At 36.6% G+C, this 25,512-nt stretch overlaps 1 protein-coding gene across 1 annotated transcript in view; it reads right to left on the bottom strand.

Annotated features, from left to right (window-relative positions):
• FAM227B (family with sequence similarity 227 member B) overlaps window positions 1-25,512 on the bottom strand; it is a 207,325-nt gene that overhangs the window by 181,315 nt on the left and 498 nt on the right. Inside the window, exons 2-5 of the mRNA XM_036033361.1 lie at window positions 15,330-15,406; window positions 12,180-12,233; window positions 6,413-6,638; window positions 4,973-5,040 (exon numbers count right to left, since the gene is read on the bottom strand). Of these exons, the coding sequence (XP_035889254.1) occupies window positions 4,973-5,040; window positions 6,413-6,638; window positions 12,180-12,230 (345 nt within the window). The 5' untranslated portion in view covers window positions 12,231-12,233; window positions 15,330-15,406. The remainder of the gene's footprint in view (window positions 1-4,972; window positions 5,041-6,412; window positions 6,639-12,179; window positions 12,234-15,329; window positions 15,407-25,512) is intronic.

Consider the following 25,512-nt stretch of genomic DNA (forward strand, 5'->3'; position numbering starts at 1 on the left):
TGGACATGGACAACAGTGTGGTGATGATGGGGGCAGAGAACTATAAGGGGACTAAATGATAATGGGAAAAATGCATAATAAAGATTATATATTAAATAAATAAATAAATAAAGTAAAAATAAATTTTATATTTGGTAAATTTGCTCAGTGAACTTGTGTGTGTGCATGTGTGTATCTCCTACTGAAGCCTAGAGTGCTATTGTTTTTTTTTTATTTTCATAAAACAAAATTTATTAAAGAATTACCTTTTATTCTGTGACTTGCTTGCCCCTTTTTGAGGTTAAAATTCTGTTCATTTTTTTAAAATATACTTTGTTGATTATGCTATTACAATTGTCCCATTTTTTTACCCCTTTATTCCCTTCTGCTTTGTACCCCTCCTCCCACCATCATTCCCCCACCTTAGTTCATGTCCATGGGTCATACATATTATGTTCTTTGGCTTCTCCATTTCATATACTACTCTTAACCATCCCCTCTCTATTTTGTACCTACCATTTAAGCTTCTTATTCCCTGTACCTTTTCCCCCATTCTCCCTGTTCCCCCTCCCCGCTGATAACCCCCCATGTGATTTCCGTTCCTGTGAATCTGTTCCTGTTCTAGTTGTTTGCTTAGTTTGTTTTTGTTTTTCTAGGTTCAGTTGTTGATAGTTGTTTATTGTCATTTTACTGTCCATATTTTTTATCATCTTCTTTATTTTCAAGGTAAGTTCCTTTAACATTTCATATAATAAGGGCTTGGTGATGATGAACTCCTTTAACTTGACCTTATCTGAGAAGCACTTTATCTGCCCTTCCATTCTAAATGAAAGCTTTGCTGGATAGAGTAATCTTGGATATAGATCCTTGCTTGTCATGACTTGGAATACTTCTTTCCAGACCCTTTTTGCCTGCAAACATTCTTCTGAGAAATCAGCTGATAGTCTTATGGGAACTCCTTTGGAGGTAACTGTCTCCTTTTCTCTTGCTGTTTTTAAGATTCTCTCCTTCTCTTTAATCTTGGGTAATGTAATTATAATGCACCTTGGTGTGTGGTTCCTTGGGTCCAACTTTTTGGGGACTCTCTGAACTTCCTCGGCTTCCTAGAAGTCTATTTCCTTTCCCAGCTTGGGGAGGTTCTCCTTCATTATTTGTTCAAGTAAGTTTTCAATTTCTTGCTCTTCCTCTTTTCCTTCTAGAACCCCTATGATTCAGATATTGCAATGTTTAAAGTCATCCTGGAGGTTCCTAAGCCTCACTTCATTTTGCTGAATTCTTGTTTCTTCATTCTGTTGTGGTTTAATGTTTATTTCTTCTTTCTGGCCCACACCATTGATTTGAATCCTGCTTTCTTTCTCATCACTGTTGATTCCCTGTACATTTTCCTTTATTTCACTTTTCATAGCCTTCACTTCTTCCTCTATTTTGCAACCATATTCAACCATTTCTGTGAGCATCCTGATTACCAGTGTTTTGAACTGTGCATCTGATATGTTGGCTATCTCTTCATCTCTTAGTTGTATTTTTTTCTGGAGTTTTGATCTGTTCTTTCATTTGAGCCATACTTTTTGTCTCTTGTGCCTGTTAGATAGTAAGGGGCAGACCATTAGGTATTTGCTAGGGTGGGGCAACCCACTTCCCTGCATTTTGGTGCTGTATGTGGGGGAGAGGTCCAAGAGGGAACAATGCTGCTTGCTCAGCTCTCAGATGGCTTTCAGTCACTTCCTCCTCTACCCACAAGCAAATTGGGCCCTTCTGGTGCTGATTCCCAAGTGCATGGTTTTGTGTAGGTTCTAGGACCCTGTGGGTCTCTCCAATGCACTCTCCTGTGAGGCTGGGATTTTCTCCTGGCACCAGCATCCATGCTGCCGCAATGGTAATATTTTCCTTTTAATGGCCAAGTAGTATTCCATTATGTAAATGTACCATTTCTTTTTGATATACTCATCTGCTGAGGGGCACTGGGGTTGCTTCCAAGTCTTGACTACTGTAAATAATGCTGCAATGAACACAGGGGTACATATACTCTTTTGAATCAGTGTTTTGAATTTCTTCAGATATATTCCCAGAAGTGAAATTGCTGGGTCATAAAACAGTTCCATTTTTAATTTTTTTAGGAAACTCCATACTGTTTTCCACACTGGCTGGTCCAATCTGCATTCCTACCAACAGTGAATGAGGGTTCCCTTCTCTCCACATCCTTGTCAACACTTGTTGTTTGTTGATACACTGGTGATAGCCACTCTGACAGGAATGAGGTAATATCTCATTGTGGTTTTAGTTTGCATTTCTCTAATAATAAGGGATGTTGAGCATCTTTTCGTATGTATGTCCTCTTTGTTTAAGTGTCTATTCAGGCCCTTTGCCCACTTTTTAATTGGATTGTTTCTTTTGTTTTGGGGCTTTTGGTGGTTTTTTGGTGTTTAGTTTTATAAATTCTTCCTTTTTTTTTAAATCCTCATCCAAATATAGGACATTTTTTTCATTGCTATTAGAAAGAGGGAGAGAAACAATGAAATGAAGGAGAAGCATTGACTGATTGCCTTCCACATGCTTCTGGACTAGGAATCATAAGGCCCAGACCTGGAACAGAGATCAAGGATCGAACCCACAACCTACATATGTGCCATGACTTGGAATTGAACCTGCAATATTTTGGTTATGGGACAGTGCTCCAACCGAGCCACACTGGACAGGACTATACATTCTTTATAAATTCTGAATATTAACCTTTATCAGATGTGTCATTGGTGAATACATTCTCCCACTGAAATAGTTATCTTTTCATTTTGTTGATGGTTTCATTTGCTGTGCAAAATCTTTTTTTTAGTTTGATGTTGTCTCACTTATTTTTTTCTTTTGTTTCCCTTGCCTGAGGAGACATACCAAAAAGTATTTCTATGAGAAATATCAGAGATTTTACTACCTAGGTTGTCTTCTAGGATTTCATGATTTTGAGCTTAATGTTTAAGTTTTTAATTCATTTTGAATTTATTATTGTGTATGGTATAAGAAGGTGGGCTTGTTTCATTTTTTGCACATCTGTCTAATTTTCCCAGGACCATTTATTGAACAGATTATTTTTATCCCATTGTATGTTCTTACCTCCTCTGTTGAATATTAATTAATTGACCATTAAGGTGTGGGTTTATTTCTGGGCTTTCTATTCTGTTCCATTGATCTATACATCTAGTTTTATGTCAGTACCATGCTGTTTTGATTACTATGGCCTTATAGTGTAGTTTAATGGCAGGTAGCACAGTTCCCCCAAACTTGTACTTCTTTCTCAAGATTGCTGTGGCTATTTGGGGTCTTTTGTGGTGCTATATAAATGCTTGGAATATTTTTTCTAGTTCTTTGAAATAAGCCATTTGTATCTCGATAGGAATTACACTGAATCTATATTTGCTTTGGGTAGTATGGTCTTTTTAATGAGGTTAATTCCTCTTATCTATAATCATGGTGTATGCTTCCCTTTACTTATCTTCTTCAATTTCTTCCATCAGTGTCTTGTAATTTCCAAGTACATGTCCTTAATGTCCTTGTTTAAATTTATTCAAAGGCATTTCTTTGGATGCAATTATAAATGTGATCATTTTGTTAGTTTCCATTTCTGATCATTCATTCTTGGTGTATAAAGATGCAACTGATTTCTGGATATTTATTTTGTATCCTGCTACTTTCCTGAAATCATTTATCAGTTCTAGTAGTTTGTTGGTGGAATCTCTAGGGTTCTCTATGTACAGTATCATGTCACCTGCAAACAAGACAGTTTTACTTCTTCCTTTCTAATTTAGATGCCTTTTATTTCTTCTTGTTGTCTGACTGGGTAGAACTTTCAGTACTATGTTGAATAAGAGTGGTGAAAGTGGACATTCCTGTCTTGTTCTGGATCTTAAGGGAAATGCTTTTAGTTTTTTGCCCATTAAATATGATGTTGCTTTGGTTTTGCTGTGTGGCCTTTATTATGTTGAAGTATGTTCCCACTATTCCCACTTTGCTCAGAGTTTGTATCATAAATGGGTGCTGGATTTTATCAAATGCTTTTTCTGCATCTATTAATATGACAATGTGAATTTTTTTCTTTTATCCTCAGCTGAGGACATGCTTATTGATTTTTAGAGAGAGGGGAAGGGAGGGAGAGAAAGAGAGAAACATCAGTGTGAGAGAGAAACATTGGCTGGTTGCCTTGCACATACACCTAACTAGGGACCAAACCCACAACCTAGGCATGTACCCTAACCAGAAATTCAACTCATGACCTTTTGGCTTACTGGAAAATGCTTCAAGCATTCCCACCAATGGAGCCACACTGTCCAGGGCTGATAGTGTGATTTTTATCCTTCATTTTGTTTATGTGGTATATCACTTTTATTGATTTGTGGATATTGTACTAACCTTCCATGGAATAAATCCTACTTGATCATGGTGTATGATCTTTTTAATGTATTGGTGGGTCCAATTTACAAATATTTTCTTGAGAATTTTGGCATCTATGTTCATCAGGGACATTGGCCTATAATTGTCTTTCTTTGTAGCATCCTCATCTCATTTTGGAATTAGGATAATACTGGCCTTGTAAAGTAAGGTTGGGAGTCTTTTCTCCTCTTGAATTTTTTGGAATAATTTGTTAGCTATGCTATGAATGTTCCTTAAAATGAATTCTTAATTTTTTCTATAGGAAGAGAACTGATGTGGAACCTGCATTTAGAATAGGATTTAAATTATTAAATAACAAGAGGAATGAGTATATATACATTAAAATAAGTTTTTAAATAACTCCCAGTGCTGTGAAAATACCAACATTCTACTGGTAATATTATATGTGTAAAGAGAATTTGACCCCAATTATTTTGTAAACACAGAGTTAGACAGAAGACACAAGACTAAAAGGAAATTTAAAAAATATCTATAGAATAATCTATCCAATTATAGTAATTATATTTTCTGTGCAAATATAATTTTTCAAGAAAGATGGAAACAAATACCATACCATTATCATCTTTTTCTTATGGTACTTCCTTAGAAATGCCTTGTATTTTTCCAATGTTCCTTGAGAACCTTTAAAAAATAAAAATTCACAACATATATGTGTATTTTGTGTGTGTATACATACATATATCTTCTTTAAAAATGAAAATGATTTAAATATTTCAAATATAATATATATGAAACTACTCAATGGAATCAACTAGCTATTTTGATAAGCATAATGCTAGACTCACAAACTCTTGTTAACTGAGTAAATAACTGTTATATTTTCTCTTCCCTTTTGGTTTTTAGAAATGTCAAGTTCAAACTAGTATGTCGTCAGTACTAACTCCTATATCTAAAGTTTTACCTCATTCTCTTCTGATTTAACAAGCCCATGTTTTCCAAGTAGCTCAGTTACCTGTATTGTGCTTTTATGGTCACCTTAAATTCAAGAAAGTACAATTTGGAGCATGGCTTAGTGAAAGACTGGGGGGCACCATGAAGTCAGTTAACCTAGACTTTAGTCCAAGCTCTGATATTTACATATTGAGGATGATGAATATACCTAAAGTTATTTTTACAGTGTGCATATGTGCACTCTCTATATATATATTTCAAAAATATTTTATATTAAAAATAATCCAAAATTAAATAAGAACATTTAAAATACAACAGTAGTAAATTTAACAGTATATTTAAACACATTCTCAGAATTTGAGAAATCAAGGTACATAAAAGTATATTAAATATCTAACTAATATAGCTAATTAAATTTACTTAATACATAGAAAATACTTCCTAAGTATAACCAATATCAGCATTTTTAAGGCTTACATATGATGTTTGCCCATTAAGTCAAGAATAAGAACAATCACCATTAGTATCTTAAAACTTTTTTGAAAGTGTTAATTAGATGAGAAAAAATTATACGAATATTGAAAGGAAGTAAAAATTATCATTACTAGCAGATGTGCTTCTTACTCATTCAGTAAGGTATTCTGAATGCTGTACGGAATACTGAATACCTCCTTCCTTCAAGTTAACCTAGCTCATGTAGATCAGTTCTCACCCTTCCACTTTGGGATTTAGTTATTTAAGTTCTTGCACTCTAACCCTTGCTGGCTCGCTTGTCTCTGGTACCAGTATCAGTTGACGAAATCCTATTTCCCTGATATTCAGCGACCTTTTCTCCAGCTTAACAAAGAGCACAGCTATTTGAGGTTTTGTCCTAGGAACACTTTCTTTCAATCTACATGCTCACATTCAACTAAAGACCTATACTAGAACATTTTGAAATATGAGGTTTTAAAAATAAAAATTATTTTAATTTTGTTTTTAGATATTTTATACCTGAGGGTTGCATTTTTTATGAGATCATAGACACAGAGGCAGACAGATTGACAGACACATGTACACACACAACTGACCACTGCTTTATGCACTTGAAAATAATGTTTACCTAAAATTATGCTGTGTAACTCAAATATTTTAGCAGCATGTTTCTCCAAAAGAGTTGAACATTCCTCCAATCTTGACTCCATGATCAACTGGGCATCATATATTCGAGGGATATTTTCCTGTAGATGTGTATAAATTGAAGCATATGAACAATCTTCTTTTATTTTATTCAGAGTGTATTCCCATATATCACTATCTTCAAAAAGGACATCCCTTGGCCAATAATCCTGCAAAAAATGTGATGGAATATGATTTAAATCAATGAGCTAAAATTGAGATTTTATTACACGGCATTATTTTTTGTTAAACGTATTCATTAAAAATTTTGAAACAATCATAAACTTTAGAAGCTTTAAATGCTTTATAAAAAATTTTTCCTGAATCATTTGAAAATAAGTTGCTTACTTGACTGATGATCCACCATCCTTGAATACTTTAGTGTGTATTTCCTAAAAACAAACACATTCTTCTACGGAACCAAAATATAACCACCAGAATCAGGAAATGGGTACTGATTCATTGTTGTTATCCAATCCTTAAATTCTATTCCAGTTCCATCAACTGAACCAACAATGCCCTTTATAGCAAAAGGGTCTAGTTTAGTATCACACATTACATTTCAGCTTCATATAGCTTTAGTTCCATATATCTTTCGTTTTCTATGTACTTAAAAATCATGAGTTCACACTGCTACCTCTAATTCCTATTCTAAACATTCTAATTATCTCTCTTTCTGTATTATAATTATTTCCAACACTGAAAAAAACTTAGCCACCCCTATCTTTAATATATGCATTTATTTTATCAATATTTTCAGGTGATCACTAACCAATCTCTCCTATATACTGACAGCCTCTTTTTATTGGATATCCTTTTCATCCTGCTTAGGCTCTGACACCCCCTGCCAGGTTGACCATTCTACAAAGACACCATCTTTACTCCCTACTTGGGCTCTGACTTTCCACATCAGGCCATAGCTTACCTCCCCACCCCCCAAAACCACCCTTCACCCCTACCCCTGGCCACATGTGGGTACTATCATCATTCCCTTGGACTCTGACACCTGGGGTCACATGGACATGCTTCTCACTGTGGTTGAGTTCAGACACCTTTCTCTGTGCTATCATAGTACATCCTATCTCCCCTGTCAATCTGGTTGCCTGCCTTGTTTTGGCCTCCAAATGGCTTTAGGACTAAATTAGTCAGGAAGGGAAGGAGAGGAAGAAAAAAAGGAAAGAGAGGGAAATAAGAGGAATCCCCTTTTCTCTGTTTAAAAGTCTACTAAAACCACTAGTGCTAAAAGGATTAGTGCTAGGGCCAAGATAGTAGAGAAAATGATGACTAGTTAGACCTATCAAATCCCACTCAACTCTAAAATTTAATGATATATACACTCTGCTACAGTCCTTACTGATGACCCAAACCTGGGGTGCAGGTTGTCCCCCTTTGCCTGATGTCTGTCAGATACTAGAGCTGATACTGTCTGCTATGGTCTGAATGTCTGTGTCACCCCCCAAACTGTAAGTTGAAATCCTAACCATAAAGATGATGGTATGAGGCAGTGGAGTTTGGGGAGACAATTAGGTCATGAGGGTAGAGCCCTCATGATTGATATTGGTGCCCGTATAAAAGAGGCCCCAGAGGGCGTGCTCATTCCTTTACCCTGTGAGGACACAGCAAGAAGGTTGTGTGTGAACCAGGAAGCAGGTTTTATACTAGACACCAAATTTGCTGGTGCCCTGATCTTATACTGCCCAGCTTCCAGAACTGTGAGAAATAAATTTCTGTTGTTTATAAGCCAAAAAAAGTCTACTGAAGCCATTACAAATGTTTATTTATTAACTGTGCTCTCCAATGATAGCAAGTACTTATATAATACCTAGCTTTTAATGTTGGAAAACTTTCCCAGAGGGATCTCATTCCCTCTGCCTTTTGGAAGAAAGAATATTACTTAGATACATATGCACACTCTCCCAAATCCTACAAACATATACATATATCTTAAGAAACACAACCACTCAGGTACTAAGTGTCAAAAAATACAAAGATCTCAGAAAAAATAAGTTATGATCATAGGATACAGTCCACAGAGACAAACATTGTCTACTTAGAATAACAGCCACTTTTGAAAACAATCCTTACAGGTCATTTAAATGGATGGATGAATAGATGAACGAGTAAACAAATAAATAACATAGCATTTCCTGAATAAAGAGAATGAAAATGAAATACTTATTCTCTCTATCATAAAGTAGCTTTGATCTTCCATGAAAAATCACAGTAGGGATCTGAGCACCATCCAGGTCTGTACTACAAATCTAGCAGGTCTGTTAACAGAAATGGACACTGATGCCCTAAGAGAAGAGGAATTAAAGCACCAATAGGTAGAAATCATAAGAAAGCAGAAAAAGACAAAGAGTAAGAAATAAATAATAGGGATGATCAAATGTGATAAATAGATGAGGAAGGAATTCAAACCAACTCTTCAGTACCTAAACAACTGAAAAGCAACAAAAAACTGTGATAGTATAGAGTAGGGCAGAAGGAGGAGGGTGATGTAAATCCCACTAGCGCAGGGATATTTTTCTTTTTTGATCATTGTTTGTATCTTCAGTGTCCAGAACATATTATCTGCCAAACAGTAGGTAGTGAATACAAATCGTTAAATGAATGAATGAATGGATAGAATAAGCAGGAGAATTGACAATGACACAATATTAGTGGAACAAAAGGATGTTATAAAAATACAAAAATATTTTCATAAAAACAAAAATTGAAATAGAATGCTGATGAAGTGATGGGGTAGGAACAAAAAAAGAATGTAGGAATTGACCAAGAGAGAAATGAGAAGAGAAATGATTGAAAGTAAGAAGGTACATGGAACTATAACAAAGGATAGGAAGACAGGAAAGAGGAGTAGAAGGTATAAAATAATTACAATTAGAAAAGAAACACAGAAATGGTGGAAAATGGCCAAAATGAGAGGGCTTTAGATGATGTAATAAAGAGTAAAGCATGAAGTATAAGAAACTAATAGATAACAGGTAGGTTCCAGGTACCGTTCTCTAATGCTAATTGGTAGCAGAGCTGGCATTTGAACGTAGGCAATTTGGCAGTCTGACTCCAGAGCCTTTAATCTTAACCACTGCACAACTATGCAAATACATGCCTTTTCGTTTATATTTTAGAAAAAAAAAAACTTAAACAGATAGGCTTTTCAGGAAGGCATAAGCAGTTTAGAATATGTTTTATTTTCTCTTTTGTTTTATTTACTTGTTTGATTATAATATGCCTCATTTTAAAAAGAATGAAAGCTTTATGAAGGTAGGAACCTTTGTTTTTATTCACTGATATGTTCTAAATATCTATGTGCATGACACACAGTAGGTGCTCAAAATACTTCTTAAATGAATTTGAGGAACATTAGCTTTTTACTATTGTCTATAAGATAGAAGTTTTTCCAACAAAAAAATTAAATATCCAGTCATTTTATTCCTAGACATTTTCAAGTATCCTATAGTTTGGCAATGCATAGACATAGTCCAAACTTGAAAAAAAAAAACCCACTAAGGAATACAATTATTTGGTTGGGAAATCTAGATAATAAAAAAATTTTATAGATAAACCCATAAATGACAAAATGGCACAACTGGATATGCTGTTTTATCAAATATTATCTGATAAAAATGGAAGGCTATTAATGTATATGCTATCCTTTGCATACAAGCATGGTGCTTTAATTTTGATTTAAAAAATATGTTCACTGATTATCAAGAGCAAGGAATGGGGAGAGAGAGAAACATCAGTTGGTTCCATCTCATATGCGCCTCGATCAGGGATCAAATCCACAACCTAGGTCTGTGCCGTGTCCAGGAATCAAACCCCTGATCTTCTGGTGCATGGGACAACACTCCAACCAACTGAGCCACACTGGCCAGGGCTTAATTTTGATTTTATTCTATCTTTGGTAAAGGGCAGGTATAAACCTTTGATCTTGATTTGACTAGATTATGCAGAATTTGAACAGAGTGACTATGCATATTTTACTTCAAATAATTGGAAAATTTCATCTAAAATCATAGATTCTCAAACTATGTACAGCCCAAAAGTCTCTATAATTATTTGCTGAGTTTGGCTTAATTTTAACTATAATCCCTTTTCTTAGACATTAAAAAAGACCCAAAACATTGTGACTAGGCTATAGCATATTTCCATCATTATTTAAATTAAAATAGTTGCAAAAAACTTGTCCTAAAAGTAATTAAAATTTTCTGCCACAATGGTTGAAATAAACTTTTGTACACTAGGAACATTTTCATTTTCTATTTGCTCCTAAAAGGAATGCAATCCTTTTTCAAAATATTAAAAAAAATGTAAACAAATATAGGAAGAGAAAATAGATATTTACAAATAGATATTTTAGAAACTCAATTGTCAATAGCTTAGTCACAGCAAATTCTGTTTACATTTAAGTGTAAGTGCAAATTAAAGTCGAATCTACTCAAAATATGTACACACCTCATTAAAAAAGCCTCCTGTTCGCTCTGCCTTCCATACTAACATCTTTTTCCTAGCCCTTGCCACTCCTCAATGAAAAACAAACCTGACCTTCAGACTCACAAGTGCATGAAACAAAGAGAAAACCCATATAGCCCCAATAACTCCAGAAGTAAGTAGTTACACAGAATGGAAACTGGAGCTTTCAACATAAAAACACATTTTAAATATTTTACTCTGATTCAACATCAAAGAATACTGATGCAACACCTCTGCAAATTACCTATGAGTCTAAGCTGTGGTGAATGGATAAATGATGTAAGTAAGTATAACTGCCAAGTATTCTGTGAGCTGTAAATATGTAAGACAAAAATCCTATATTAGGAAAATTATATAGAAATGTCTATATAATTCTCCTGATAGGGCACAGTATTAGAATTCTTTAGAAGTGAAAAAGAGAACAGAATATTGACAAGAGGGAATGCTACAAGATAGAGCTTACTGAAAGGATGTAAATAGTTATAAACAAATACCACATTGAAATGTATTTCCCACATTCACTGAAGCATTATTTACAATACAACAGTGAAGATTTGGAAGCAACACAAGTGTCCATCAGTAGATGAGTGGATAAATAAGCTGTCCACATTTACACAATGGAATACTACTCAGCCATAAAAAAGAAGGAAACCTTATCTTTTGTGACAGCATGGTTGGACCTGGAGAGTATTATGCTAAGTGAAATAGGCCAATCAGAGGAATGTAAATACCATCTCACTGACATGTGGAAACTAATGAGTGATATAAATAAGCAAACAAAATAGAAATAGGCTCATAGATATAGAGAACAGACTGACAAGCTGTTAGAGGGGAGGGTTGTTGGGGTCTGGGTGAAAAAGGTAAAGGGATTAAACAAAACAAAACAGAACAAAAAACTCAGACAATAGTATGGTGATTATCAGAGTGAAAGGGGGGTGGGGGAAGTACAAGAGAGTAAAGGGCAATAAATGGTGATGAAGGAAACTTGTCTTTGGGTGGTGAACACATAATACAATATACAGATGATGTATTATGGAATTGTACACCTGAAACCTATAGAGTTTTTGTAACCAATGTCACCCCAATAAATTCAATAAAATTTTTTTAAAAACAAAAAGATAGTGGGGGCCCATAAGAATTTCTGTTCTTATAGTCTGTTCCTAAGATTTTTCCATCTCTGTATTTGATGTTTTAAAAGATGTATGGCACATAAAGTAGGATGTTCTACTTACCCAATTTTGAGACTTTAAGAATTCTTCAATGTTCCTGGGAGGTTCTTCCATTTTCTAATAAAGCAAAATCAGTATTGCTCATGAAGATAAATTCAGATTGTTTATAATGCTTACATATAATATATTTAAATAAAGATACTGAACTTAAGTTATAATTTTCAGAGCCATAATATACTGTAAAATATTCACTTTGTAAAGTCCCTGAACTTTGAAAAGTGATGCATGGGTCACCAGCCAGCAGTGATCATGAAATGCTGCGGATGGCTCGATGATACGCAAGAAAAAACATGCACAGAGACAGACTAGTTTCTGTGGAGAAGTAGGGACGAAATGGCCACCCCCTCTAGTGGGGAGCGGGAGGATTTACCGTCCAAACCTGCTTTTATTGGGCTCGTTTTGCATAATAATTCAGGTAAAGTACAGTACTCATTAGGGGGAAGTAAGGAACAATAGATAACAAGGAACTCTGCCGGTCTATTTTGAGTCAGGGTCAAAGAGCTGTAAGACTTTGAGGAACAAACTAACTTCCTCCTTTGACCCTTCTCATTCAACTGAGAGCATTCTAAACAAAGGAGGTTTCACAGTAATTTACATGTTCTTTCTTAGGCCTGATTGGCCGGGAATCCGCCCTTTTCAGCACAGAGCTGCACCACCCTGTCATTGTTTCAGGCTTAGGTGGAGCAAGGGAACTAAGGCAACCAAGAGATAAGGAGATTTTCTCCCAGACGATGAGAACTCAGGCTATGTCAAAGCCAAGGAGCGAGGGTCCATCACCCCCTTTTTCTGTAGCCCCCAAAGTCCTTTTTTGGGGGGCCTCCCACGTGATTGTGCCTGTCTTAGATTGTTCCCCCCTTGGGGAATCTTACCCATCTTTGGCTAACCAACCAAGCTTTGGGGTTCAGTTATGAATGAAGCAGCGTTCCTGCCAGGGAGATAAGCTTTTGTCTCCTGGCTGGCTTACGGTTCCAAGGGTGTTCCCTTAGCCTTAGCCTTAGCCTAGGTGGGGGTTACAGATTCTGATACCAGTCAGGGCGGTTCCCAACAGAAAAGTGACAGAGATCAATGTTTAAATTCTGTGCCTCCAAACCAAACTCTGTATAAGGCTTCCCTCTGATACACTGCTCTTAAAGAAAACCCCACATGAATCTTTCCAAATGTCCTCATTTGAAATTCCTACAAGAATTTAAGATATTTTAGGCTATCTTTGATGATCTCTCCAAAAATCCAGAGACAAAATATAACATGCTCCTCTTGCTGATGACGCATTTAAAAGTGACACTAGTGACATGATGAAAACATTTTAAATATTCGGATGTTTCAATGTAATAAATAATAATCCTATTTTTACTAGTAGATTCTTTAGAAGCTAAAAATGTATTCTTTCACTCAAAAAATTAATTTTAATCAAGACCAGATCTTGCTCTTCCTTGCATTAGAGACTGTGTACACATTCTTCCTGCTGCTTGCTTAGAAGTCTCCCTGTCTAAAGCCTCTCCCTCCAACCCATTCTTGGCCTATTAACTCTTATTTCAATATCAAATTAAAAGTCACTTTTTCTAGGAAGCCTCACTTGACCCCCAAAAACATCCTCTATGGTAATAGCAGATTTGTAATCCTTACAGGGATAGCAACTATGGTGTAATCACTGCTGAACTGTCAAAATTTCACACAAGGCCTGGCTCATGGTCATTGCATAATGAGTACTTTCAGTGTACATTAATTAAAAACTAAACGAGTAGATGAATGTCTGATACATAGGTGTTTAAAAATCCTTTAAAATAAGGAAAAAAAAATGTCCCTGAGAATGAAAAACCAGCGAGAAGACAAAAATAAGAGAAACTCAGGGTATCTTGTTATAATACTCTAATGGTCTATCTGAAAAAACTACATTACATTTTAATTTACTAAAATACATATTTCACATCAATAGATAAAATGATCAAGATTAGGAAATCACAAGGCCATGTTTTGTAAGAATAACTACACATTTGAGGTTGAAGATAATATTTCATTCTTTTAACATTGTTTAAAATACATGATGAATATAAGTAAATATATAACATGATACAACAATAAAAATAAAGGATATATGTGACAATCATAAAAAATAAAATGCATAGAGCTGCCAGAAAAAATTTATGGAAAACATGGGACTTTAGGCCTAGTCAGATTGAGAAGACTAGGGAATAAGAGCGAGGGTGCACACAGACAAAAACATGTACATGATATCTTCAGGGACACTGACTATAGCAGTTTGGCTAGAAAGAAGCTATTAATACATTTTGAAATGCACAGAATATAAAGAAGCCAAATTACAATAATTTAAATGTTAATTTTTTTCTTGCAATGTGACATGGTATCTTTCTAGCACCAATCACTTCTAGTACAAAGCACTAAAAATAATACTCACATTTCAATTAAAGGGATTTAGAAAATGAATTAAGGAAATGAAACTTGTGTAGGAAAGTTCCAGCTAATTTCAGTATAAAATTCCAAAGTTTATAGTTAAAAGGAATTGAGGCTTTTGTTAGAATGTAGAGGGATGCAAAACACTTATGTTTCCATGGTAACAAGAATAAAACCTGGAACAAATAAAAATGTTACCTTTCTATTGCATTAGTGAAAAGTGAAGGATGCCAGTAAGCAGAAACAATTATATAATTAGTGACAATGCAGAATCCCTTGTTCAAAAATTTTAGGAATTTAAGCCCTGGCTGATGTGGCTCAGTGGATTGAGTGTCAGCCTGTGAACCAAAGGATCCCTAGTTCAATTCCCAGTCAAACCACATGCCTAGGTTGTGGGCCAGGTCCCCAGTAGTGGGTGTGCGAGAGATAACCACACATTGATGTTTCTCTCCCTCTCTTTCTCCCTCCCTTCCACTCTCTCTAAAAATGAATAAATAAAATCTGTTTTAAAAGTTAAGAATTTAAGATGGTGACATCAGGGCATTAAACCAAATATAGCGCCCTCTAATCATGAGGCCCTGTGCAACTGCAGAAGTGGGAAGCCCATAATGCTGCCTTACCTGGAAGCCTGGATTACCTGAAGTCCAGAGAGAAATATGCCTTTTCTAAGTGAGCATAAAGCTGTGGCAGCCTCCTTACCCAGCAGTGAGGTGTGTGCATCCTTTGAGGGATGAGTTGCCCTACCTGATTCAGTGACTTTGCAGAGATGAAATCAGCGGGGCCTTAGGCATCAACGTGAGCTACGGGAAAAAAACTGGAGTCTGAAAGATACCCAAATGCAAAAAAAAAAAAAAAAGTAATAATTACCCCTACACCTCACTTCTGAATTTTGTCAAAAAAAAAAAAAAAAAAAAAAGCAGCAGTACAAGAGGTGCTGGGAAGTTTTTATAAAGGCCAATGCATTCTTACTGTAATTGGAGTATTGGGTTTCAAGGCCCTGACAGAGTTGACTCCAAAAGTGAACCAAACATATTTAAAATGTCAGTCCAAACCTGTTGCAAAGAAATCCTGACAAGATATAAGAGGTGACTATAAAGAAGGAGGTTGGAGGCTGGATTAATCACAAGTGAACTCAATCTAATGAAAGCCACCGCCACGGTTAAAGTGCAACTCAAGTCTGGGAAGATTTCAAAAGACCAGCCTCTCACCGTCAAGGTGAGAAAAAGGCTTGCACTCTCTCAGAACTAAATTAAACTTCAGCTTCCACATTCTTCCACATAATGTCTAGTACACAATAAAACAATTATAAGACATGCAAAGAAGAAGGACGATAGACCCCAAATCAAGAGAAAACACTTAATACAAACCAATTCATTGAGAATACAGTTATTGTAATTAGCAGACATGGACTTTAAATAAAAACTATAAATATGGTAAAGGTTTTACAATATACATTGGATTATAGTGCATGAAAAAATGGGCTATTTCAAGAGAAATAGAAATTCTAAAAAGAAACTAATGAGAATTTTAGAACCATGCAAACACTAATCATAAGAAAACTGGTGTGTCTATATTAATATCATACAAAGTAGATTTCAACATAAGGAGTATTATCAGACATAATTAAGGTTACTTCCCATTGGTAAAAAGTCAACTCATTAAGAAGACATACCAGTGCTAAATGTGTGTGCATCTAATAAAAGAACGTCAAAATAAATGTAGCAGAAATCAATACAGCTAAAGGGAAATATTGGCAAAACCACAATTACATTTGTAGATCTTAACACATCTCTGAATAACTGATAAATCAGGTACATACACAAATCAGTAAGGAGATAAAAAATTTGAACATTATCAACTTTGACATTTATAGAACATACCTCCCAACTGCAGAATACACAATCTTTTTTTTCTTAACCTACACCCTAGGACATACTTACTGATTTAAGAGAGAGGTAAATGGATGGAGAGACAGAGGGAGAGAAACATCCATGTGAGAGAGAAACACTGACTGGTTGCCTCTTGCATGTGCCCTGGCTGGGGACCAAACTCACAACCTAGGCATGTGCCCTGATGTGGGGAATAGAACCTGTGGCCTTTCAATTTAGTGGGACAACACTTCAACCAACAGAGCCACACCAGCCAGGGCAGAATACACAATTTTTTAAAGTAATGGAACATGAAACATGTACCACAATGAAGCTATGCCAAATTGTTTATGAGAACTATTGGCCTGAAATTTTCTTATTATGATGTTCTTGTTAAGATTTGGAATTGAGGTTATTCTTGCTTCAAAAAAAAAAAAAAGAAAATGAGTTGTGTGATGTCTCTGTTTTATCCATTCTCTGAGGGAATTTGGAAATCTGATGGAACAATGCCATTCTTTAAATGTTTGCTAGACCTTGCTGGTGATGCTACCTAAATCTGAAATTATCAGGAGTTTTAAATTGAGAATCCTGTTATAAACTTAATTGTGTTCCTCCCCCACCCAATTCCTATGTTGAAGTCCCCCAATGTGAGTATATTTTGACATGGGGCCTTTGGGGAAGGATATTAAGGTTAAATGAGGTCATAAGAGTGGCCATCCCCTCAAAGAACCTATGCATCCCAATGTTCATAGCAGCACAATTTACAATAGCCAGGTGGTGGAAGCAACCTAAGTGCCCACCAGTAAATGAATGGATCAAAAAATATGGTACATTTACACAATGGACTACTACCCAGCAGAAAGAAAGAAGGAGCTCCTACCCTTTGCAACAGCTTGGATGGAGCTGGAGAGCATTATGATAAGTGAAATAAGCCAGGCAGTGAAAGACAAATACCATATGTTCTCACCTATAAGTGGAACCTAATCAACAAAACAAACATGCAAGCAAACTATAACCAGAGACACTGAAATTAAGAACAAACTGACAATAACCAGAGGGGAGATGGGAGGGGATTATGGAAGGAAAAGGGGGAAGGGCTATCAGGAACATGTATAAAGGACACATGGACAAAGCCAAAAGAGGGTAGGATCGAGGGTGGGAAGTGGGGATCACTGGGGGCCGGTGGGGGGGGAGATTGGTCGGGGGGAAATGGAGGCAACTGTACTTGAACAACAATAAAAAAAAGAGTGGCCCTAATCCTATAGAGGTGTTGTCCTTATAAGATGAGGAGGAGACACCAGACAGATCTTTCTTTCCCTGAATGCACAAAAGCCATGTGAGAACACAGTGAGAAGGCAGGCTCTTAAAAGCCAGGAAGAGGGGCCTCACCAGGAACCAACCCTGATGGCACCTTGATCTTGGACTTCTGGCTCCACAGCTGTGGAAAATAAATTTCTGTTGTTTAAACTACCCAGTCCGTGGCAGTCTATCACGGCAGCAGAGCACACTACTACAGATACAATTTGTCAAAATTAATATGGGATCATTTAGATGACCTGTTTCCCCTTACATCACTTTTGCTAAATTGTGTTTTGCCAGGAAAATAAAAAATATCAAATACTTGACATAAATATTTGTTCTTAATATTCTTGTTGTTTTTACTATCTAGCTTTTCTCTTTGAGTCCTAATATTTGTACTTTGAGTTTTCTCTTTTTTCTTGGTCAGTCTATCCAACACTTATCAATTTTATTAATCTTTTCAAAGAAGGAATTTTGGCCTTGTTGCTTTTCTCCAGTGCACATTTGTTTTCAATTTCATTGACTCCTGCTCTTATCTTCATTAGTGCCTTTTATTCTGTAGATGTTTGAGAATCTTGCAATGTAAAATCTGATCCTATTATGAAGCTATTTCCTTGACTGTCCCTCTTCAGACACATTGAGCTCTCTATCACCATTTCTTTTCTTTTTCTTTTTTATTGAATTTATTGGTGAGACATTGATTAATAAAATTATATAGGATTCAGGTGTACAATTCTATAATACATCATCTGAATATTGTATTGGGTGTTCACCAACCCAAGTCAAGCCTCCTTCTATCTGTCAGCATTTTAATTCTTATTTTTCAATATGAATAGAAATCCAAAAATTACTAGATATTTAAGGAACAACTATAAATTTTTTAAAAAAATAAAAACAAAAAATATGTAAGTCCAAATAACTGAAAATGCAATCTGAGAGAATACAGATAATAGGGACAGAAGGAAATCTTTAAAATGTGCCTTTAAGATTCTTAGAGAGATATAAGGTAACACATCCCTGAAACCAAAAGAGCACATTATAAGGTAACAGAGAATTTTTAAAAAGTAAAGTACAAATATAACATTATAAATTAAATATTCAATAAAATGTTTGTGTGGCAGGGGTGAGAGGACACTGAAGAAATCTTCTGGAAACTAGAATTAAAAAGTTAAAGAAAAGAATCAGAAGACAAAAGGTAAGAATTTAGAGGATTATTCCAAGAAAATGATTTCAACCTAGAACTTTAAACATAGGCAGATGATCAGTTGAGATCTGTAAGGTATTTTTCAGATCTGCAAGGTAGTCAAAAAATCATTTCTCCTTGTATTAGTTTCATACGGTTGCTGTAATGAATTATTACAAATTTAGTTGCTTAAAACAACACAGGTTTATTATCTCATAGTTCTGGAAGTTGGGGGGTCTTAAATGGGTCTGCAGGGCTATGCTCCTTCTGGAGGTTGCAGGGAAAAGTCTGTTTCCTTGCCTTTTCTAGCTTGTAGGAGTTGCCTACATTCCTTTACTTCTTAGCCCCTTCCTCCAACCTCAAAGCCAGCAAAGTAGCATCTACTCCCCTCTCTGTCCTCTTGTCTGCCTCTTATAAGGATGCTTGTGATTATGCTTGGCCCACCCAGATAATTCAGGATAATTTACCCAATTCTAGATCCTTAATTTAATTGCATATGCAAGGTTCCTTTGTCCTAGAAGAAAAGACATTTATAGGATTTGGAGATTAGGATGTGGACATCTTTGGGGGTGGTCATTATGCTGTCTACCACTCCCATTTATCTTTTCTCAGGAAGGTACTGGAGGATATGTTTCATAAAAACAAAGGATTAAACAAAGAAAAAGGAAACAAGAGATCCAACACAGGAGAACGGTATTGGATTGTAAAAGCAACCAGTACTGAGTCAACTAGAGTTTGTAATGCCCTAGAAGGACTATCTGGCAGGATAAAAAAAAAATCATCTAGAAATTTAAATCATTAAAATAATCATCTTGGTGTGTTTGACTGTAATGCTTTATCACTTTGGTAGAATGTTTGAGGACAGATCACAAACAAGTACATATAAATATGGCATTTATTAAGACAAAGGCAAGTACAAGTTTGTATTAAAAGTTAATGTGATCAGGATTGACTGATATTATAAATGTTGATTTAAACAAAACTGTGATATTACCCTACTGAGAGATGAGGAGATAAAGAGTGTGGGGGTGAGAGGGGAGAAGAAGTGTGTGTGCATTTAGGGATGGTGTTATAAAAGAGCTTTATCACTGACTTCCATAGGACAAAGTCAGTGAATAATGTCTGAGATTGAAAAATCAAGAAATTGCGGTATAACTATATTTTGAAATATGGAATAAATAACAGAAGAAATGTTTAAAAGATTTGCAAGAATTTTCCGTTTGAGAGAATTGAGAATACAGAGGTTAGGGACCACAACATTTTGGTTAAAAGCCTAGAATGTGGCAAACTATTAATGCTCACCAATATGTGTTTGCTTCTTTACATTTCCCAGGCTTCCTTGCAGTTAAAGTGGATACCTTGGGATTAAATTCTGGCCAATGAAATATGGGAAAAGTGATATATGATAGTTTGCCATGTATAATGAACTCCCGTGTACAGTGTGCACCCACCAAACTTTCAGGAAAAAAGTCTTTTGTTTTAATTTTTAATTCAATTTTTTACTATTTATATTTAGAAACAAAACCAATTATTGTATTCCAGGGTATTATTTTGCATATGGATATCGTTGTTGCTTTCTAGAGTTGCACTTCTAATGCATAAGCATAAATAAAAGAATTAACAATATTTTTAAAAGATTTTATTTATTTTTAGAGAGGGGGAAGGGAGAAAGAAACATCAATGTGTGGTTGCCTCTCATGCGCCCCCTGCTGGGGACCTGGCCTGCAATCCAGGCATGTGCCCTGACTGGGAACTGAACCAGTGCACCTTTGGTTTCACAGGTCAGCACTCAATCCACTGAGCCACATCAGCCAGAGCTAAAACCATTTATACAGGTACAGAATTAGTACTACCCATGTATAATGCACATCCTTATTTTTCCCTCAAAAATTTGGGCAAAAAGTACACATTATATACAGCAAAACATGGCATGCCATTTTTAGGGCTGATGTCTAAAAACTTTTTGTGTGACTCAGCATTCTTTCTTTCTTGTCAGATAATCTGTAGATACCAAGTCCTAAGAGACAGCAGAACCACTAAAAATAAAAAGAAACCTACATTCTTGAGTCTACCATTTTGTTTGACTAAAAACATCCATAATGGATTTCTTGTAAGAAATAAAAGTTTATTGTATTAAACCACTGAAATTTTGGGGTTTTCTGTGACAGCATTCACTGTGTCTGTACAAAAACATACATGACCATAAATTCTTTGACAGTCTTTGAGATGCAGCACCTATGTCCCCTCTCCTAAAATCTGTACAGGCCTCGTGACTCATAACCTAAAGAATGCTGACTTCCAGTCAAGATGGAGGTGTAGGTAAACATGCTTTGCCTCCTCGTGCAACCACAGAAAGAAACACTACTAGACCTCAAAACAAATAAAGCCAGAACCATCAGAGATAGAGCTGTATGGAAGTCCCACAACCAAGGATTTAAAGAAGCCACATTCATCCAGAGACAGGCAGTGAGGGAGTGGGGTGCAGAGACGTGATGTGATGCAGAGAGGCTGCAGAACCTGCTGTCCCACATTCATGTGTGGTGGATAAAAATAGGGAGGGGAAGCCTTGGGAGGGAGCAATCCCAGTTCCCAGGACTGACCCCACAGCCCAGGGTTCCAGCGCCAGGAAGATAAATCCCCATAACTTCTGGCTATAAAAACCAGTGGGTGCTGGAGTGGTGAAAGAAACTGCTGGATTTTCAGGAGACTCTGCTTAAAGGGCCTGCTCAGACTTAAAATGTAGTTGGACCCATTCCCACTTGGATTCAGCACCAGAGCAATAGCTAGAGGGGTGCCATCATACAAGGTGAGTACAAGACAAACCTCCAGAAGGCAGGCAGCAGCACTGTCTGCTGCTCTGAGCCCTCCCTCCCATAGAACCACAAAGCAGTGAAGCAGTTGCCCCGCCCTGGCAATTACCTGAGGTTCTATCCCACACAATTTACAGGTGCCTTTTCTACAATAGGCCATGCTACTAAGACAGGGAATCAAAGCAGCTCTACCTAATACACATACACAAAAACACAAGGAGGCTGCCAAATTGAGGAGACAATGAAATATGGCCCAAGTGAAAGAACAAAATAAAATCCCAGAAAAAGAACTAAACAAAATAAAGATATGCAACCTATCAGATGCAAAGTTCAAAACAATGGTGATCAGGATGCTCAAATAACTCATTGGGGATGGCAACAAATAAAAAGACCCAGGAAGAAATGAAGGCTATGCTAAGTGAAATAAAGAAAAAGCTATAGGGAACCAACAGTGGTGGAGAGGATGAATCAAATCAATGATTTGGAAAATAAGGAAGAAATAAGTATTCAACTAGAATAGCAAGAAAAAAAAGAATTAAAAAAATGAGGATAATATAAGGTGCTCTGGGACATCTCCAAATATACCAACATTTGAATCATAGGGATGCCAGAAGATCAAGAAATTGAAAACTTATTTGAAAAAATAGTGAAAGAAAACTTCCCACTTGGTGAAGGAAATAGACATACAAGACCAAGAAGAACAGTCCCAAACAAGTTGGACCCAAAGAGGACCACAGCAAGACACATCATAATTAAAATGCCAAAGATTAAAGATAAAGAGAGAATCTCAAAAGCAGCAAGAGAAAAGCAGAGCGTTACCTACAGGGGAATTCCCATAAGACTGTCAGGTGATTTCTCAAAAGAAACTTTGCAGGCAAGAAGGGACTGGCAAGAAGTATTCATGTTACAGAAAACACCCCTGGCCCTGGGGTTCTTTATGCTGGCTGCCAATTAGTAACTGTGGCTCTCAAGGCCAGAGTTTGGTAAAAAGGAAAGAAACTATTTATTGAAAAGTTGTACAAGTTTAGAGTAATGGTGGAATGTCGCTGTTAAATCCCAAAATCCCTTTAAAATGCCCCCTCCCCCACACACATACTCCCAATCCTGCCTCCCCTAGCCACACCAGGCCAGTCAGGGCTACTATATCTCAGGAAATGAAAATAGAAGTCTGTAGCTCAGCTAGGCTCCTGTTCTTAATCCAAAACCGCATCCTCCTGGTGGGCCGGGGAATCCTTCTGCATTCTTTTGGACCATGTGGCCAAGACCCCACACTACTGCTACATAGTCAAGAGGCTTCTCCTTCCCCAGCTATATGGTCAAGATCCCCACATGGCTGCTACATCCAGCTTTTCTGCATCTTTAGAAGCTGTGTAGTCAAGAGAGCCCCTCTCCCTGCTCCCAAACCAAATGGTAAAAAGCCCCAGTATGGCTGCCACACCTGAATTTAAATCCTGGGCAGAACTTCCTCCATAATCCCATTGGACTCCTCCCACACTGGGTTACACCTGCCAGTAGTCTGGTTTCTTCTGACTTTCTGGGCTGCCGTGGTTAGTCCAACCAAGTGTGGCCCATGATGCTGAAGACACTCTCAGAGGCACAGTAAGTCCCTCAGGCTACATTGTATCTAGGGGTTAGAGTCATGCCCATCTCCCTGACTCCACAGCTTTTAACCTTGTTAAAATACTGGCCAAGTTCTTCAGATCTTCAAAGTAGCTCTCAATGGTCCTGCTCCACTTCCCTCATCCCCCAAGTGATAGCTATGGGGATTTTCTCTGTTTGGGGGGACTTCCAGCTCAGCACCCTGCTACATTCAAAGTGATGAAAAGCAAGGACCTATAACCTAGATTACTCTATCCAGCAAAGCTATCATTTAGAATGGAAGGACAGATAAAGTGCTTCTAAGACAAGGTAGAGCTAAAGGAGTTCAATGTCTTGGTGATGACCAAGACATTACTACATGAAATCTTAGAGACTTATTTTTTTTAAAAAGATAAAAACTATGGACATTAAAATGGCAACAAATTCACAACTATGAACAACTGAATCTAAAAAAACAAACTAAGCAAACGACCAGAACAGAAACAGAATCATAGATATGGAGATCATTTGGAGGGTTATCAGCTGGGAGGAGGAGGGGGGAGAAAGTGGGTAAAGGTACAGGGATTAAGAAGCATAATTGGTGGGCACAAAATAGACAGAGGGAGGTTAAGAATAGTGTAGGAAATGAAGCCAAAGGACTTATATGCATGCCCCATGGACATAAAATAAACGGGGATTGTTAGAGGGAACGGAGGTACTGGACAGAGGGGTGCAAAGGGGGAAAGTTGGAACAACTGTAATAGCATAATCAATAAAGTATATATTTTTATATACTTTATTTATTTTAAAATAAATATTAAAATAAATATTTTTAAAAGATTATGTATGTGGTTCACTCTGGGGCTTTCAGAGTTATAGTCTGGAGTGCTGGTATAATTATCTTTCATTCCAAGCAAAGGTTAATGCTTACAAATCAGTATGGCACTTTTAAAATGTTACTCACTAGTGAGTTTGTTCTGAGCTCAAAAACATCTTTCTGGCCCTGGCTGGTGTGGTTCAGGGGATTGAGTGCTGCCCTGTGAACCAAGTAATTAGGGCACATGCCTGGGTTGTGGGCCAGGTCCCTAGTAGAAGCACATAAGAGGCGACTGCACATTGATGTTTCTCTCCCTGTCTCCCTTCCTTCCCCTCTATCTTAAAATAAATAAATAAAATCTTTTTTAAAATCTTCAGGTATTTTAGATGAATGAAACCCATCAAACCTAAAAAAAAAAGTTGAGAGAAGGGACGTTATGTTACCTTTAGAGGCTAGGTCAGAAAAGGACATGTAGTTTCTGCCTTGTTCATTGCAAGATTTGACTTTGGAGCACTGGGCCTAAGCTAAGAAATCTCATTACACTGCTGCCATGCTGAGAGGAAGCCCAGATCCCATGGAGAGGCCACACCTAGGAGTTCTACTCTGCTAGCATTCATCATCTTCCCAGCCGAGTAATTAGAAAAAGCTGCCCTTCTGTGCCCTATTGAACACAAAATTCATGACCATAAAAATAGTTGGTTTTTTTTTAGTCCACAAAGTTTGGACTAATTTATTCCATGGCAATAGTTACTGCAATTAATAAATCATATCGTTTGCTTTATAATCTGTGCACTTGAACTAAAGTAGTTAAAAAAGAAAAGGATGTGAATTTTTTATTCTTAGCTTGGAGACTTTGTCATTGCTACTTCTTTCACCCAGAAATTTCACCCTTCCCCCTAAAGCTTTCAAACTCTTAAAAGAGAAATACAAAATAAATAAATTTTATAAACATGACCTAGTGTGTGTATGTGTATGTACATATATAAACAGTATATACACAAAAAATTTAAAACTCCATAAAGCAATACTTAACTTCACCAAGTGCCACTCACTGCTATTTCCACACTATACTATTTCATTTTTTTAAAGTGTTGGCAAAATATATTCCCTTGCTTACAAACGGGACCTCTGCTAAAGGTCCCACACAATCCCCTAGAAAAACACTACTCTTGACTGTAATCATTCTTGACGGCCTTACCCAAGTCCAACCAATAAGTCTTCATTGGCTAGTCCATTCTGATATATGTATTTTGTGCATTACCATGCTGAACTTGATGGTTATCCCCTCCATCCAGAAGTCAAGGTTCTGTCCTTTATCGCTGTTCCTGAATTCATAGAGCTCAATAAATACATTACTCAAGATCTGGCCCTT

The sequence above is a fragment of the Phyllostomus discolor genome, chromosome 1 (assembly GCF_004126475.2).
Source record: "Phyllostomus discolor isolate MPI-MPIP mPhyDis1 chromosome 1, mPhyDis1.pri.v3, whole genome shotgun sequence".
Taxonomy (NCBI): domain Eukaryota; kingdom Metazoa; phylum Chordata; class Mammalia; order Chiroptera; family Phyllostomidae; genus Phyllostomus; species Phyllostomus discolor.